The 18,343-nt window shown below is 39.1% G+C and overlaps 3 protein-coding genes across 4 annotated transcripts; all 3 read left to right on the forward strand.

The window, feature by feature from the left end:
- Positions 1 to 349: 349 nt before the first annotated feature.
- Positions 350 to 4,964, forward strand: catip (ciliogenesis associated TTC17 interacting protein). Its single transcript, XM_005804599.2, has 9 exons — positions 350 to 1,052; positions 1,165 to 1,350; positions 1,446 to 1,501; positions 2,075 to 2,161; positions 2,447 to 2,617; positions 2,699 to 2,823; positions 2,974 to 3,050; positions 3,885 to 3,952; positions 4,086 to 4,964. The coding sequence occupies exons 1-9, from the start codon at positions 527 to 529 to the stop codon at positions 4,272 to 4,274; spliced, it is 1,485 nt and encodes a 494-aa protein (XP_005804656.1). The 5' UTR covers positions 350 to 526; the 3' UTR covers positions 4,275 to 4,964.
- A 492-nt stretch (positions 4,965 to 5,456) lies between these two features.
- Positions 5,457 to 13,582, forward strand: LOC102236921 (caspase-8-like). Of its 2 annotated transcripts, XR_002752947.1 has the most exons (11): positions 5,457 to 5,715; positions 6,373 to 6,505; positions 6,602 to 6,777; positions 7,612 to 7,717; positions 8,321 to 8,468; positions 9,470 to 9,528; positions 9,625 to 9,739; positions 9,870 to 9,997; positions 10,722 to 11,077; positions 12,064 to 12,544; positions 13,242 to 13,582. XR_002752947.1 is itself a non-coding variant. In XM_023336012.1 (10 exons), the coding sequence occupies exons 2-10, from the start codon at positions 6,398 to 6,400 to the stop codon at positions 12,197 to 12,199; spliced, it is 1,332 nt and encodes a 443-aa protein (XP_023191780.1). In that variant the 5' UTR covers positions 5,457 to 5,715; positions 6,373 to 6,397; the 3' UTR covers positions 12,200 to 12,795. The 2 variants fall into 2 exon arrangements, 1 of the variants encoding a protein (XP_023191780.1); XM_023336012.1 differs by lacking the exon at positions 13,242 to 13,582 and having other exon boundaries at positions 12,064 to 12,795.
- On the forward strand, positions 13,557 to 17,073 carry LOC111608841 (caspase-8-like; the record flags this gene model as incomplete). The annotated part of the gene is made up of 6 exons (XM_023335218.1): positions 13,557 to 13,584; positions 13,914 to 13,972; positions 14,069 to 14,183; positions 14,314 to 14,441; positions 15,167 to 15,522; positions 16,507 to 17,073. Coding segments are annotated over 6 exons (822 nt in total), but the record flags the coding sequence as incomplete, so codon positions are not given.
- Between the last annotated feature and the right edge of the window lie 1,270 nt (positions 17,074 to 18,343).

The following is an 18,343-nucleotide window of genomic DNA, read 5'->3' on the forward strand; positions in this document are numbered from 1 at the left end:
TGCAACAGCATAGTTACAGAATTCATATCACAAAGTTAATTTTATTAGATGGATTTACCCTGCCCAACACAATTTTTTGTCACATATCATATTCATTTACTCTCATTTTGTAACAGAAGTGGTTTTTTAAAGCTCTCCTGGTGTCTCACCGTTATTTTTACACCAGTTCCTTGCTTTTCTTAACCCATTTTAATTAGCAATAATAATTTTTTAGCATCTAGATATATATTTTTTTCTTTAGAATAAAAAAATATATATCTAGATGCTTTATTAATGTTTAATCAAAAACAAACGGGCAAAAAAAATGTTTTCTTGTCCTTTAATTGACCTAATACATGAAAAACTCGATTACTCAAGACTGTATATCCGGGTTCTACTGCGGCTGCGCGCTGACAAACGGCGTCGTTACCATGACAACCCAAATTTGTCTCCGAGCAGAGAGGACGACGCAACTCAACCGTTGTTCGTGAGGAGTTTGTAAAACTGCTGGAGGGAGAAAAAGCGACCAAATAAAGCTGCGTCAATAATGGAGGAGGACGATGTTCCTGCAGTCGCTACAGAGTCGCAACCTGAGGAAGAGTTGGAGGCTGCCGCCGAAGAGTCCAAACATGAGGAAGAGTCAAAAGCTTCAGAGGAAGCTGCCGCCGAAGAGTCCAAACATGAGGAAGAGTCAAAAGCTTCAGAGGAAGCTGTCGCCGAAGAGTCCAAACATGAGGAAGAGTCAAAAGCTTCAGAGGAAGCTGTCGCTGAAGAGTCCAAACATGAGGAAGAGTCAAAAGCTTCAGAGGAAGCTGCCGCTGAAGAGTCCAAACATGAGGAAGAGTCAAAAGCTTCAGAGGAAGCTGCCGCTGAAGAGTCCAAACATGAGGACGAGTCAAAAGCTTCAGAGGAAGCTGCCGCTGAAGAGTCCAAACATGAGGACGAGTCAAAAGCTTCAGAGGAAGCTGCCGCTGAAGAGTTCAAAGTTCCAGACGAGGCTGTTTCCGGAGTGTCCAAACCTGAAGAAGAGTTCAAAGCTTCAGAAGAGGCTGTCAATTTCTTGACCTCCATAGGTAAGTTTGACATTCAAACGTCCAGTTCTGTGTCAAAAACAGCAAACGCGGGTTGGGAAAACATCACCAGAGGTGTTTGGTGGTGTCAGCGGTGGCTTGTCTGTTCCGCCAGAGCCCGAGGAGCTGCAGAAGTGCGTGTTTTCAGAGTCTCTGCTGGTGATGTCGGACTGTGGCGGAGTCCTGGGGGAGTTCAGTATGTCTGTGGAGTTAACACACAGAGCCCTGGAGCCCTGCGTGATTCTGCATGCTCGGAGCCACGGAGCTATCGACGGCTCTCCCTGTGGAACATCGGTGACCGGTGAGATCAGTTATCCATCAGGTGATCACTGATGGTTCCGGGTGCGTTATGTTGCATATCACTGTATGTCTTCTCTTCTACTATTGACTTTTAAGCTTACCTAACCGTTGACCTGGAGGTCCTGGAGGAAGACTACCATGAGTATGTCAAGGTGAGCCCTTTAAACATCACCTCCTTTCAGGGACGACCCAATCCTCTTTGGGGCCCTGTGCAGATTTTCATTTGGGTCCCCCCACAAACCAAACAAACAGTTCAACAACAGACGCTCCATCATTCATATGTCAGCCTGTGTATCAATTATTAGCGCTGTTTGTAATTAACTTTCATGGTACTGGTGTTATTGTAAAAGATATTTGAATTTTGAAATCCAAGGTGGTATTTAAATGTACCACATCATTTTAAATATTTAAAACTAACATCAGCAGACAAACATATGTTATATTTCCCAAAACAGTGGAAGAAATTAGCCTATGATGTGTGTACCAACACAAATAACCTGTTAGCCTGTTGCTTTTCCATGTGTGATAGCATTTAGTTTACATTATTTAATGTTCTTTTTTTTTTAAATCACGCTTGCTTTTTGCTCTTGGGAGCCCCCTGGTGATGTGGAGGACTTAAGCAGCCGCTTAACTTAAATGTGCCTACTTTTAAGAAATAACCTAATTGTTTATAGCAAAGTTTACTGTTTTAACAGTTTGCTTATCCTCTCTAAAAACTTATTAAGCTCGACAGTTACAATGTGGAGAAGAAGTGGCACATGGCGCAACGTGACGAACAGATGGTCATCAACAAAATCACCGCCATGGGAGAGGTAAAAATGAACAATGTCGCGTCTTATGTTTTCAGTGCCTTTGGAAAACTATTCATACAGTCAAGCCTTTGCACATTTTGTCATGTTAAAACCATAATTTTCAAACCATTTCTTCTGTTTTGTAAGGCAGAAGAAATGCCAAGTGTTATGAATAGTTTTGAAAACATTTTTAGCGTCAACCCGTCTTTGCGTTGACACCTGGCAGACAATAGCATGCCGTCGGTTGTCAGATTACCTTTGGCTGTATTTTTTTCTTGGTGTGCGTGTGAATGAATGTGAGCGAAGGACGTGACCGAGGAGGAGTGCGTGTCTTATCCCATGTCTGTCCTGCGCGGCCTGGTCACCGAGGGATCCAGCATGCTATTGATGCGTCTCATGGCTCTGAGGAAGAAGGTTCCAAAGAACATGGTCTTCATCATCTTGGACCGAAGTTTACATATAACTCAGACCACTTTTGTAAGTAACTGCAGCTGTGAGCGTGCGCCAGGAGAACGTTAGCATGTTGGGGTAAACTGTGATGTTTTGGCGCGCAATCAGCGTGAGCTGGCCGCGAAGAAAATACAGGTGCACGGTGAGACCGTCGAGGTATTTGGGCTTGAGAGGATGGTTTGTTCCGCTGACGGCGACCATTCCACGTGGCACAGCTACTTCCTCAATAACGGGTGAGTTCATGTTCGTGATTAGGACAAGTAGTTGAAATTTGATTTGCAACAAATAGGTTGCGCATGTGAAAACTACTGTTAAAAATCATTTTGGAAAATGATCTAATTGAGGTTTTAGTTTACTTGAAATGTGTTTTTTTTTTTTATTAGTTACTTGGCCAGCAGAAAACAGGTGGGATCTCCAGTCACAATGAAGGTTATACGGGAGCTTTCAAAGAAAGACAGAGGTAAATAATTCAAGTTTTGACACCTTGTTGTAGTTTTGCTGGTTTCCTACTCGACCTCTTCCATTACTTTAATGAGCTACTGAGCCGTTCGTCACAGGATGTTTTCACGCATGCTTTGTCAAATGATAAGAGAAAATAATTTTCCAAGTCTTCTCAAAGGAAATTTGGTTATGTGATTCTGAATAAAAGATCTTTCAACAAGAGCCCTCTCAGTTATTTTAGTTTGTCGTTATTTCTCAGTTTTATCAGATTCCAGATGTTCTATGCTGGTATCAGAACCACAATCAACAGAAACAAGGTGTAAAAAAAACTTCTTAATAATACACAGGTAAATCATGTCACTTTTCATTCTATTTATGATTATCTCATAATACAGTGTACTCCTGCTCATTTGCGATTCTATATTTGTGGATTTGCAGATTTTTCTATGAACTTCAAGTTATTTGCAAAAAATGTGCCTATTCACATATTTTTCCATAGAAGAATATGTGAACATTTTTAACATATTCTGTGAATATATAAAAAATAAAATAATGGCCTAAGTCATTTTTTGCCAAAAGTCATTTTTGGCAAAACCCCCCCAAAAAACCCACCTTTTCTTCCCACAGCTTTCTTCTGTTTTTCTATTTTAGGTCATACTTAAATGTTTCAGATCATCAAAAAACTTCAATATAAATAACTTTTTCACTGCCTGGGTACACAATACTTTGTTTTACCTGTGCAGAAACGAAGTAGAATGGGACAAAAATGTGATGCATGGACACAAAATGACCCTAAAATATCCCATGCAGAGAGGAGCAGTGTTGACAGAGGTTTGTTTTCTCTCTGTGTCAGGGCGTATGAAGGTCCCGCTGGTCTGGCAGGAAGACATGCAGTTGTACTCTCTGTATTTGGATAACAAGGTAACCAGTGATGTTTTTACAACACAAAAACTTATTATCGGATGCTTATTTATTTAAAGTCGGTCGAGGTAATCACAAACCTTCCCGAAGAACAGAACAGTATTAATCGCATCCCTGTTTCCCACTGTGGCAGGACTTTCTGAAGGCAGAACACAATTCATACCTGAGGGAGCACCCGGAGCTCCGAGAACTCCTGTCCGACTTCCTACAGGACTTGCTGATTGTGAAACCGGACAACATCTTCCAGTTTGCTCGAGAATACTTCCCTCCTTATTCCACCTACCATTCCCCGAGGTCTAGCCTGAAAACCGCCTCACCCTGACGCACTTCAGCAGGAACATCGCCCACACCCAAGAACATTATTTTCTTGCTCGCTGCCTGTCAATGCTTCTATGTACTTCATTGTAATTTTTAATTAGTTTACCTTATTTATTCACGCCATGTTGCATATTTAACGTAGAATTTAAGGTAAGAAGGGAAACTTCAAAATCGCAGACCTGGTCATCTAAGGGATCTAAATGAACTGATTTGTTTTAAAGAGAACTGTTAAAGGTTGGTTGGGCATTTGGATGTTACCACCGGCATTATGAAATTCTGTCTTTGGTGATGAGCTCCAAGTCTTTCACTTCGAAATGCTTCTTTTCTGTCACCCTAGTCTTTGCGTCTCTTCACAGAATCTCCCTGAGATTCAAGACAAGACTCTGACTGGGACACTATTAATCCCAGTCCAAAACTTTAATCACACTAAAATTATTTTTATGTTGTTCGTCACCTTTGGAATTAGATTCTAAATATTCTCAGTGTTGAGACACTTTCTTCTCTTTATATTTAAGGATTTCTGCAAAACAACACTAAAGAAATATTTAATCTAGCTATTCATTAGTAATGAATTGTGTTGATTTCAGTTTGTATAAATTGAAATATTTGTCGTTTTAATATAGCAATAAATTATAGATTGGGTTCTGCCTTTTCTCTTTTTTCCTCATTTCTGATTTTATTTTCACAAGATGTAGCCCCTGGAAACGTTTTTAACCATTAAAAAAAGTTTCTACGTAAGATGTGCCTCAGATATTACACTCTTTATTGATAAGAAAATGTTGGAACTATTTTCCTATATCTATGATGCCACCTTGATAATCGCAATAAGACCATTCCGGTATCAAAAAAATGTTAATACTATTTTTGTTTTTACTTCAGACAGCATGAACTAAATAAGTTCCCCCCCTTACATCCCAAGCAAATGCCACTCACAACATGGCGGCGACCTTGACGTACTTTCTGGACGTTTCTACGTCTTCTGACCCTCTGGATTCGCAACGCAAAAACAGGAAACGCAGAGCGTACCTTCATCATTAAAAGCCCGGAGTGTTTCGGTGAATATTAAGAACGCTTACCAAGCACTCTAAACTAAGTTGTCGTAGACTAATTTTCTAAAAAAAAAAAAAAAAAAGAAAAAATAAAAATAAATCAAAGAGAGAGAAAAGAAAGAAAGAAAACGTCACGTAATTTGAAGAAAGCGCGGCAGGAATCGCAGAGTTGAACGATAATGACGTTCTGCTCGGTCTGCTCATTACGCTCACTTCCTCTGAAAGTGAAACAAACCCGCTTCACTCAGCGAGGAGCTGCTTTAATGACCGCCACCCAGTTTGGTACTTCGTGTTTTTGTTTCGGGTAGAAATCCCCCCACCAAGTTATCAACTTCTGAAGAGACTTTTCTTCTTTTTGACGCTTTTACTTGACAGCCTTGTCAGCCGTCGGCTTCCGTGAGTATATTAGACTTCGTTGGTTTCAAACTTCGGCCACCGTAGCTCTCCTGGGGTGACAAAGTTTTTTTAAAAAATGTAGGTAATGAGAGGCAATGATACCCAGCGCGGTGTGAAAACGTTTTCGGTCGTTGAAATAGTTTCTTTTTTTAGTAAGAACAATTTAAAGTCTATTTGTTTCAGTGATGACATTACGACGTAAGCTGGATTGTTGTATGTGTAACATTAATGTAAAACAAAAAATGTTTTATTGATTTAAATTAACAAATTACTTTTTGATCAGTCATGAACTATGACTTTTACTTACAGACACACTAACAGTAGCACCAAAATAATCAAAAATCCATAACAGCCTCTGTCTATTATGAGTCATTTGTTTCAATGCGGAAGTACTCCTGTTTTTTTCTTCCCAGTTTCACTGTGCTGTATTTCCATGTAATTTCTCTAGGAGCATACCAACGATTTAGTTCAAGTCAGAACAAAAAAAAACGAAAATCCAAACTTACTTCATCACAGAAGAGGGGAGTCAGTAGAGTTCTCACTTTCTGGAGTTTATCACTCTGATGGAAAAGAAAGAAACATATCCTGTTGGGACCTTTTTACAGATATTCTCTGATTATGTTATTTTTTTTTGTTGTTGTAATCTTTATCCCCCAGCGGCTCTAGCTTTAAGGACAGGACAATGGACAGGCTGCTGCTGTCCCGGATTGACGAGGACCTGGACGCTGGAGAGGTGGCCGAGCTGTGCTTCCTGTGCAGCGACGTCATCAACAGAAAGCAACTTGAGGAGGTCAGCGGCACATGTTTTTAGTTCTCAAGTGTGTCTGAAGTTTCTCTCCTCAGCATCTATTTGTGTGTTTTTCTTTTCTCGCTCTTCATCCCGCAGATCAAGTGTGCAAGGGACTTGTTCGTGAAACTGGAGGAGAAAGGTTTCTTGAACAGTGCATTCCTCGCCGAGCTGTTCAGCACCACCCGCCGAGTAGATCTCCTCAACCTGCTTCAGAGCGACGGCAGAGAAAGGGAGGAAACGGACGCCTCTCCTGCTTACCTGCCTGAATACAGGTAACAAGAGCACTGATGTAGCAGTGTTGATCAAGTCGTACTTGGCTTGCTACTTTGAATATGAGGTTCAGGGTTTCCCACACATCCACAATGAACTTTTCCACGTTCTCAGGCCTTTACGTTGATTCTAAATGTGAAAACACTAATGTTTGCCTTGCATCCGTGGCAGATATTTGTACTTTTGACACAAGCTAAATATGAAGTCTTGAAAAGACACGAAGGGGAAATGGAAGTAGAAGGAAAAATGACAGAACGATTGAAAGAAAAACAGGGCACAAGAAAGGGTGGAAAGGGAGAAATGACACGAGAAAGAACGAGAAAGAAACCAGAAAAGGAGAAACTAGAATGAAGGAATAAGGATATGAGGAAGAGCAAAACGAAGGAAGGGAGGAATAACACTGAGACTGTCTGAAGATGCTAAGTCATATATTTTTAGCAATAAAGTGTTAGTCGTATATTTATTTCTATATTTATAGGCACACCTGTGATATTTCTGTGGCCATGCGACAACATTTTGTTGCCAATTTTATTGTCGTGCAACGACAACAAAAGAAGTATAAGTCTTATGAAAAACAGCAAAATTACACAAGGAAGGAAGAAAACGGACACAAAGAAAGGAAATTCAAGACAGATGGGAAAGGCACAGTAAAGGAGGACATAACGGGAGGATGGAGGGAACTAAAGTCAAGAAAAAAACTACAAAATGAAGGACACAAGAAAGAAGGGAAAGAAAAGCGGACACAAAGAAAATACTGAAATCGAATTCTAGACATTAGAACAGAACTGAATAAGTTTCGACTTGTTTTATTTGAACTTGTATGCTCTCACCCCAAGGTTGATGCTGTATAAAATACACGAGGATTTGACCGACGACAAGGTGGAGACGTTGAAGTTTCTGGTCAACGGTCAGATCGCCAAACGACACCTGGACATGAGCAGCGTGAGAACACACCCACACACTTTGAACGTCAGCTTGCCACGCTCGTCATTCAGAATAGCAAATAATTACCTCGAATCACTACTTTGTCCTTCAGCAGTATGTTGGCCTGTCGCAATAAATCAGGTATTCGATTAATCAGATGATAAATTAATTTGAGCTCCCATCATTTTGAATCGCATGATTTATGGTTTGTCTCTATTCTCTCTCTCTTTGTACCAAAAACTGGATGACTAAAGTCTTCAGTCGGTCTCAACCAGCCCTTTTTTGAGTCTTGTTTTAAAGAACTTTGTTTTGTTTACAGAGACTTCCCAGTTCATTATATTTAATGTTTTGCTTTGTCGTTTTGGATATTTAAAATGTAAAGCTCTAGTGTTAAATGGTCATTAGAATTGAAAGCCGCCTGGCCTTATAGAAAGTGTCCTTGCACTATTTATACACTTGAAAACGGTCTCAAAGCAACAATATTTTTTATCGCAATAACGTCTAAGGTGATTTATTATCCAGCTAAATGTTCTGTCGTGACGGGCTTTGTAGTTTTCTTAAAATTTATGAAAACCTTAAGTAAAAGAAAACAAAAAACCTTCCTCTCTCTGAATATTACAGACGGCTTTAAACGTGTTTGCTGAAATGGAGAAGGCAGGTGTGATCTCTAAAAGCAACGTGGATAAACTCCACGAGCTCATGATCGACATTGGGAATAAACCGCTGGCAGAAATTGTCAAAAGGTACAAAGACAGGCTCCCTCCCGCAGGTAAACATGAGCACTGTGACACAAGTTTTGTGATGAAGATTGTTAGCTTTTGTTAGCTTTAATGTTAAATCGCTCCGAGTGGTTTTCAAAAACAATCTGAAAATACTGAAAATACGCTCTTTCTGTGCAGTAAGATGTTCATTTTAAGAGAAATCTGGGGATATTAACAGTTTTTTTCTGGATTATTTATAAAAAAAAAACAAATGAACATCTCATTTAAAGATTATGATAAGAATAATAGTAGTTTAATGATAAAAATCAAATATATTATGAATCAGCTGACATCTAGGTACTGTTTATTAAGATTAAAAAGAGACCAAACATAAGCTAAATCTACAGTCTGTAGATTAGTAGTACAGACTACTTATCAATGCAAAGGTATGAATTCATTTAAAGAGCTTTGGTAAGTAAAGCTGATTCAGAATCTAAAAGTTATCAAAAGTTACCTAAGAAATCGATTGAAAAACCTACAGCTACATTTTGATCTGTTTTGCCAAAAGGAGGAAAAGAAACAAGGTGGCAACAGATGAAACCAAGAGCTTCAGAAGGTCCAAGCCTGTCAGAGTTATTTATCACAGCAAAATTGGAAATATAATCCCTTATTCTGTCATTTGGACCCTTCGCTAACGCGACCAATGCATCCTTCTCCCCTTGACCCCGGGGAACGTTTAGCTCTGGCATACAGACAGTCTTCCAACGTTTTCATTGAAGAAATTGTGGCATTGAAGAAATTGAACATATCCAGCTATACTTAATCACAATATTGGCGTAGACAATTTGGTGCAAAAAGCAGGAAAACCTTCATTACTTTGGAAACGCATCATTTTGTGAAAGCCATTCTAATAACTAAACTAAACATTGATTTAAGCTACTAAAACTTAGCTTAAAGGAACTGTCCAGGAAAACAGAGTGCTTGTATGCGAAAGACCAAAGTACAAAGATATGTTTATGCTGCTGTATTTAAAATAAATGAATACAATTTATGTCTGTTTGTCTTTCAGGTCCAGAAGGAGGCGTTAACAATCGTAGTGCACAACAGGCGACGGCGCCATCCGAAGACGTAATTGACTTTTTGACAATCCGAGTTGCTTCTTCTGCCATTTGTTCGTTCATTTCAGGCCTTTGTCTCAGCTGGCTCTGTGCTTGTGTCCTGCAGATAGACGAGTTCTACAGTCTGACACAGAATCCTCGAGGCTTGTGTGTGATCATCAGCAACGAGGACTTCATGGGCTCTAAATACAAAAAACGTCTTGGAAGCAACAAGGACAACGGTAGGTTTTTCTAGTTTTTAAATAACTTTCGGTCCTGATTCACCTATTTATGTTAAGTTGCATTTAATGGCCTGTTGCAGTCGTGAATCTAAATGTGCTTTGATTTGGATTTGTCTTCTATGTGACGCAGAAAATCTAAGCAAACTGTTCAAACACTTCGGCTTTGTTCCGGACATACACAAAGACCTGACAGCCGACAAGATTACAGAGACGCTCAAGAAGCTGAGCGAGAGGGACTTTTCTAAAGAGGATGCCTTGGTAAGGGATTTTTAAAAAAAGTTTTCTATTTATGTATTTTAACTAGTGTAAATCACATACACTCACATTTACCAGCTAACTTTAGACCACCTTCTTTGGAACTGCCTTTAATGTCCATTTTGTAACTTTTATTTTTTTTTAAAAAATGTTTTGTACATATTTGTTAAAACTGTCACCATGTCGTTGCAAGACTGATAATCTGTGAAAAGGTTGGTTTCCTACATCTCCTCCCTAAGCCACTATTGTTGCCTGAAGAAACATGCAGACCAAAAACAACCAATCAGAGCTAAGGGGAGGGTCTTGGCTCACTTGGATTGGTTGTTTCTAGTCAGCACTGAGACGGTTGAGGAGTTCAATTTTTTCACAGATTATCTGACTCCTACCATACTGTAATGACATAGTGGCAGTTTCAACAATTATGTAAAAAAAAAAAAAAGTCAAGAAAGAAAACTTCTTTATTTTTAAATAAAATTTGCATACTGCAGCTTTAATTCCTTGTATTAAACAAGATTACATTCCTGAGATATTTTTGGTCCATTTTGACTTGCTAGGATCACACAATTGCTGCTGATTTGTTAGCTGGATGTTACCATCTCAAATCCACTAGGTTTATTTGATTAGTTGTTGCCGTTTAAGCTAAATTGATCTAAATCCAAGTCAAACTAGGAGATGATACACCTTGGAGTCATCCCCCATCCCCCTCTTCTTTCTTATCCTCTGTAAGGTGGTGTGTGTGCTATCCCACGGAGAAATAGGCAGCATCATTGGCACCGATGAAAAGGAAGTGACACTGGAACAAATATTCGAGCCGTTCAAGAACGTTTCCTCCTTGTTTGGGAAGCCCAAGCTCTTCTTCATTCAGGCATGTCAGCAAGAGGTGCCTCAAAAGACAAACCAGGATGAGCCGTCCAAAGAGACGCCATCCAATTCTGTCTACTCGGACGCGACTTGTCCTTCTAAGGATGGAGACATTTTGATTGGCATGGCCACAGTTCCTTACAGCAGAGCTTATCGGCACACAGAAAATGGCTCCATATACATCCAGGTACTCTGCAAGGAGCTGGAAAATGCAGCTAAAAGGTGAGACGTTTTTTTTTTTTTGTGGCAAAGTATTCGCTCCAGGTCACACAAAGGCCGGGTATGATTTTTGAGTGTTACGACCATTGTTGGATTTTAAGCAACTTAAGCCAGGATGAATTTGTCATTTGTTGTGATTTTATTGTTTGTTTTTTATGGAGTAGTCTGTAAAAAGTAGAATTAAGAAAAAAAAAAAAAAAATATATATATATATATATATATATATATATATATATATATATACTGTATATACTGTATATATATATATCTTTTTTCTTAATTTTTCCACAGACTACTCCATAAAAAACAAACAATAAAATTTGTTTCAACCTGGCTTAAGTTGCTTAAAATCCAACAATGGCGGTATATAGTGTATACAGTACATATATATATAAAAATACAGTATATATGTATGTACAACACTTAAAGCCACAGGTGAGTCTAAAATTTATGTAAATATGACAAACACCAAACAAACAAACTAATTTTAGCATGAATACATGTTGGTATGTATTGGTTAATATTTTCTGTTCAATCTCTTTTCGTCTCTTAAAAAATCGTTTTCTAACACTCCTTAAGTAGGCCCCTGGAAACGGTTTGTTAGTGACCTACCAGTCTGTAAGTCAGCCATTAGTTTACACATAAAAACATATGTCTTAGAGAAAAGTAGTAGATGTCAGGGACGAAGTAAAATAACAGGTTTTAAGCTATGCAATAATTTGCAAAATGGCGGCCAGAACCCGACCTGCCGTTTGCTGACCCTGAACATAGCTGGTGACCCCTTGTAACATTTTAGCCAGTTAGCACAAAGAAAGCAGGAAGCCAGCCATAATCCAGTCCAGAAAAATCAACCTTAAAATGTTTCCAGTCTTCCTGGTTTGGAGCAACCCTGGTCTTCTTTACTGTGTTCTGGTGTTGTGTTGCTAAGTTTGGACAAATCAGGTTGCATCATTTTTTTATTTGTTTTCTTTTTCTTGTTTTCTTCACAGCCCGAACAGAGATGACATACTCACCGTCTTAACGCGTGTGAACAGGAAGGTCAACAACCATTGTTTGATACCTAGTAGGCAGATGCCAGAGCCCAAATACACTCTCACCAAGAGGCTCGTCTTGAGATTTGTTTGAACTGTCTGGAACCGTGCCTACGTATTAAATGATCTGATGTGCGCTGGACTCTAGTTTACAAGTGTGTCTGGATACGAGTCTTTGAGTTTCTGAATGGTTCTGTTTGATAGGTGAATTTTTGCATTTTGGTCAATCAAACATAAAAGTTGTCATAGAATCACATATTTTGAAATGTATGAAATAAATCGATAAGAAAATGAAAAAAGGTCTATCTGTGTTACTTGTTTCGTTCTCACAGAAGAACTGCAGTGCTGGTCACTGATCGAACACAGTGTAGCAATGGAAAAGATCTTCCATTGCTTAAAAATGCTGCTTTGTGTGGCCATCTTGGACTCTTTAATACAGGTGTGTTGCTACAGGCCAGACGACGGGCAGAAGATTTGATACAAAGAGTTTGTGGAACATGTCAAAGTCTCAGGAATGTACTCATCAAAAGTGATGTGTTTAGCATTTTAGGTTAAAGATAAAAAATGTTTTGATCACATCCATTCAAAAGTGAGAGATTTCACTTTTTGTTCCTTGCTGCACAGCATTCTGAGGGAAACCAAGACTTTATAGGAGGCACTGTGATGTCACAGTGTCACACTCTAATGTAATGTCTGATGTCACAGTGTCACACTGTGACGAGAGTGCGAAACTGACATCAGAGTGCGACACTGTGATGTCACAGTGTCTCTGTGACGTCACAGTGTCTTTGTGATGTCACAGTGTCTCTGTGATGTCACAGTGTCTCTGTGATGTCACAGTGTCTCTGTGATGTCACAGTGTCTCTGTGACGTCACAGTGTCTCTGTGATGTCACAGTGTCTTTGTGATGTCACAGTGTCTCTGTGATGTCACAGTGTCTTTGTGATGTCACAGTGTCTCTGTGACATCACAGTCTCACACACTGATGTCACGGTGTCACACTCTGATGTCACAGTTCCAATAATTTGAATATAAACCTCAGTTGCTAAGCAGTGAGAATAACAAAGCATAAACTGCTGAAATACATGCATTTCTCTTTACATTACTGTAAAGTAACAGTTCTCTTCTGCCACCAGGGCTTTAGGGTTCAAGAGATTCCCAACTTGACTCTGAATGCATCCGAATTGCTGATGAACAACCTCAATGCCCTCTAAAGCAGGCTCCACTGCGCTGTTTGAGAAACCTTCCAGAAGCGCCACCCTTGAAATTCAAACGTATTGTACTTTGCGGATGGGAAAAAAACAGTTAACCAAAGTAAGAGGCTAATTGGCAATTTGATCATTTTAGAAGGAATAAATTTCTCTTCATGTTCTTCTGACTTTTTGATTCTCTGTCACTCAACTCACGTAGGAGAGCCAAAGACAGAGATAGCACGTGTGACTTGATGACCCAATCCAAGGAAGACTTTTAGTGTAACGGGTAAAAACAAATCCGGAACATATTGCCAAATTAGGACTTCCTACGTGGCATTGAAGAAATTGAACAAATCCAGCTATACTTAATCACAATATTGGCGTAGACAATTTGGTGCAAAAAGCAGGAAAACCTTCATTACTTTGGAAACGCATCATTTTGTGAAAGCCATTCTAATAACTAAACTAAACATTGATTTAAGCTACTAAAACTTAGCTTAAAGGAACTGTCCAGGAAAACAGAGTGCTTGTATGCGAAAGACCAAAGTACAAAGATATGTTTATGCTGCTGTATTTAAAATAAATGAATACAATTTATGTCTGTTTGTCTTTCAGGTCCAGAAGGAGGCGTTAACAATCGTAGTGCACAACAGGCGACGGCGCCATCCGAAGACGTAATTGACTTTTTGACAATCCGAGTTGCTTCTTCTGCCATTTGTTCGTTCATTTCAGGCCTTTGTCTCAGCTGGCTCTGTGCTTGTGTCCTGCAGATAGACGAGTTCTACAGTCTGACACAGAATCCTCGAGGCTTGTGTGTGATCATCAGCAACGAGGACTTCATGGGCTCTAAATACAAAAAACGTCTTGGAAGCAACAAGGACAACGGTAGGTTTTTCTAGTTTTTAAATAACTTTCGGTCCTGATTCACCTATTTATGTTAAGTTGCATTTAATGGCCTGTTGCAGTCGTGAATCTAAATGTGCTTTGATTTGGATTTGTCTTCTATGTGACGCAGAAAATCTAAGCAAACTGTTCAAACACTTCGGCTTTGTTCCGGACATACACAAAGACCTGACAGCCGACAAGATTACAGAGACGCTCAAGAAGCTGAGCGAGAGGGACTTTTCTAAAGAGGATGCCTTGGTAAGGGATTTTTAAAAAAAGTTTTCTATTTATGTATTTTAACTAGTGTAAATCACATACACTCACATTTACCAGCTAACTTTAGACCACCTTCTTTGGAACTGCCTTTAATGTCCATTTTGTAACTTTTATTTTTTTTTAAAAAATGTTTTGTACATATTTGTTAAAACTGTCACCATGTCGTTGCAAGACTGATAATCTGTGAAAAGGTTGGTTTCCTACATCTCCTCCCTAAGCCACTATTGTTGCCTGAAGAAACATGCAGACCAAAAACAACCAATCAGAGCTAAGGGGAGGGTCTTGGCTCACTTGGATTGGTTGTTTCTAGTCAGCACTGAGACGGTTGAGGAGTTCAATTTTTTCACAGATTATCTGACTCATACCATACTGTAATGACATAGTGGCAGTTTCAACAATTATGTAAAAAAAAAAAAAAAGTCAAGAAAGAAAACTTCTTTATTTTTAAATAAAATTTGCATACTGCAGCTTTAATTCCTTGTATTAAACAAGATTACATTCCTGAGATATTTTTGGTCCATTTTGACTTGCTAGGATCACACAATTGCTGCTGATTTGTTAGCTGGATGTTACCATCTCAAATCCACTAGGTTTATTTGATTAGTTGTTGCCGTTTAAGCTAAATTGATCTAAATCCAAGTCAAACTAGGAGATGATACACCTTGGAGTCATCCCCCATCCCCCTCTTCTTTCTTATCCTCTGTAAGGTGGTGTGTGTGCTATCCCACGGAGAAATAGGCAGCATCATTGGCACCGATGAAAAGGAAGTGACACTGGAACAAATATTCGAGCCGTTCAAGAACGTTTCCTCCTTGTTTGGGAAGCCCAAGCTCTTCTTCATTCAGGCATGTCAGCAAGAGGTGCCTCAAAAGACAAACCAGGATGAGCCGTCCAAAGAGACGCCATCCAATTCTGTCTACTCGGACGCGACTTGTCCTTCTAAGGATGGAGACATTTTGATTGGCATGGCCACAGTTCCTTACAGCAGAGCTTATCGGCACACAGAAAATGGCTCCATATACATCCAGGTACTCTGCAAGGAGCTGGAAAATGCAGCTAAAAGGTGAGACGTTTTTTTTTTTTTGTGGCAAAGTATTCGCTCCAGGTCACACAAAGGCCGGGTATGATTTTTGAGTGTTACGACCATTGTTGGATTTTAAGCAACTTAAGCCAGGATGAATTTGTCATTTGTTGTGATTTTATTGTTTGTTTTTTATGGAGTAGTCTGTAAAAAGTAGAATTAAGAAAAAAAAAAAAAAAATATATATATATATATATATATATATATATATATATATATACTGTATATACTGTATATATATATATCTTTTTTCTTAATTTTTCCACAGACTACTCCATAAAAAACAAACAATAAAATTTGTTTCAACCTGGCTTAAGTTGCTTAAAATCCAACAATGGCGGTATATAGTGTATACAGTACATATATATATAAAAATACAGTATATATGTATGTACAACACTTAAAGCCACAGGTGAGTCTAAAATTTATGTAAATATGACAAACACCAAACAAACAAACTAATTTTAGCATGAATACATGTTGGTATGTATTGGTTAATATTTTCTGTTCAATCTCTTTTCGTCTCTTAAAAAATCGTTTTCTAACACTCCTTAAGTAGGCCCCTGGAAACGGTTTGTTAGTGACCTACCAGTCTGTAAGTCAGCCATTAGTTTACACATAAAAACATATGTCTTAGAGAAAAGTAGTAGATGTCAGGGACGAAGTAAAATAACAGGTTTTAAGCTATGCATTAATTTGCAAAATGGCGGCCAGAACCCGTCCTGCCGTTTGCTGACCCTGAACATAGCTGGTGACCCCTTGTAACATTTTAGCCAGTTAGCACAAAGAAAGCAGGAAGCCAGCCATAATCCAGTCCAGAAAAATCAACCTTAAAATGTTTCCAGTCTTCCTGGTTTGGAGCAACCCTGGTCTTCTTTACTGTGTTCTGGTGTTGTGTTGCTAAGTTTGGACAAATCAGGTTGCATCATTTTTTTATTTGTTTTCTTTTTCTTGTTTTCTTCACAGCCCGAACAGAGATGACATACTCACCGTCTTAACGCGTGTGAACAGGAAGGTCAACAACCATTGTTTGATACCTAGTAGGCAGATGCCAGAGCCCAAATACACTCTCACCAAGAGGCTCGTCTTGAGATTTGTTTGAACTGTCTGGAACCGTGCCTACGTATTAAATGATCTGATGTGCGCTGGACTCTAGTTTACAAGTGTGTCTGGATACGAGTCTTTGAGTTTCTGAATGGTTCTGTTTGATAGGTGAATTTTTGCATTTTGGTCAATCAAACATAAAAGTTGTCATAGAATCACATATTTTGAAATGTATGAAATAAATCGATAAGAAAATGAAAAAAGGTCTATCTGTGTTACTTGTTTCGTTCTCACAGAAGAACTGCAGTGCTGGTCACTGATCGAACACAGTGTAGCAATGGAAAAGATCTTCCATTGCTTAAAAATGCTGCTTTGTGTGGCCATCTTGGACTCTTTAATACAGGTGTGTTGCTACAGGCCAGACGACGGGCAGAAGATTTGATACAAAGAGTTTGTGGAACATGTCAAAGTCTCAGGAATGTACTCATCAAAAGTGATGTGTTTAGCATTTTAGGTTAAAGATAAAAAATGTTTTGATCACATCCATTCAAAAGTGAGATATTTCACTTTTTGTTCCTTGCTGCACAGCATTCTGAGGGAAACCAAGACTTTACAGGAGGCACTGTGATGTCACAGTGTCTCACTCTAATGTAATGTCTGATGTCACACTGTCACACTGACATGAGAATGCGACACTGCGATGTCACAGTGTCTCTGTGATGTCACAGTGTCTCTGTGATCTCACAGTGCCTCTGTGATGTCACAGTGTCTTTGTGATGTCACAGTGTCTTTGTGATGTCACAGTGTCTTTGTGATGTCATAGTATTTCTGTGATGTCACAGTGTCTTTGTGACGTCACAGTGCCTCTGTGATGTCACAGTGTCTTTGTGATGTCACAGTGTCTCTGTGACGTCACAGTCTCACACACTGATGTTACGGTGTCACACTCTGATGTCAGTTCCAATAATTTGAATATAAACCTCAGTTGCTAAGCAGTGAGAATAACAAAGCATAAACTGCTGAAATACATGCATTTCTCTTTACATTAACTGTATTTAAATTGTAGACATGGCAACTGTGACGTCTCACTTGGATTTTGCGACTGCGTTTGCTTAAGACACTGAAACGAGCATGTCATATTCCCACATACAGCGCTACATCTCAGGTTAAGACGTAAGCAGGGTAAAAGTTTCATAAACCACAACAGTGTTTTCAATCACCTTCTGATCAAACAATTGATCCCAGGCTAGTCTTTAAATTATGTTTTTATTATGTTTGTCTTAATCCAAAGTGAGTTTAAAGCCAGTCCAAGAATTTAACCTTTTAAGCTACAGATGATCAAATGTAAACAATGTTATGTATATGTATAGAATCAAGTGCCATGTGGATTCTGCAAATCAGATACTGATTTCAGTATCTTTACCCTATAATGCTACAGTAGCATTAAAAGAGCCTGTTTGGGGAGTGGTTGTGCCGCCCCCTAGTGGAAGTTTACTCTGGGTGGTGATGAGTCATATTACCCATAAGTTGTATTTGATGGATTTTAAGCCCAAGTACAACATGGGATAAACATTAGAGTAATAATAGGCTCACAGGTTTATACTTAAAATGGCTCAGATCGAAGCGTAAAGTAGAAAAATCAGAGTCAAGAATATTGTTACTGCTGCCGGAGGTCAAAGAAGGAATAAACCAGGGTGGGCTGCTCTGAACCAACCCTGCTAATGTTAATGCAGCTGACCCTGGGCCGACCATGAGGCCC

The sequence above is a fragment of the Xiphophorus maculatus genome, chromosome 6, assembly GCF_002775205.1.
Source record: "Xiphophorus maculatus strain JP 163 A chromosome 6, X_maculatus-5.0-male, whole genome shotgun sequence".
In the NCBI taxonomy this organism is placed as follows: Eukaryota; Metazoa; Chordata; class Actinopteri; order Cyprinodontiformes; family Poeciliidae; genus Xiphophorus; species Xiphophorus maculatus.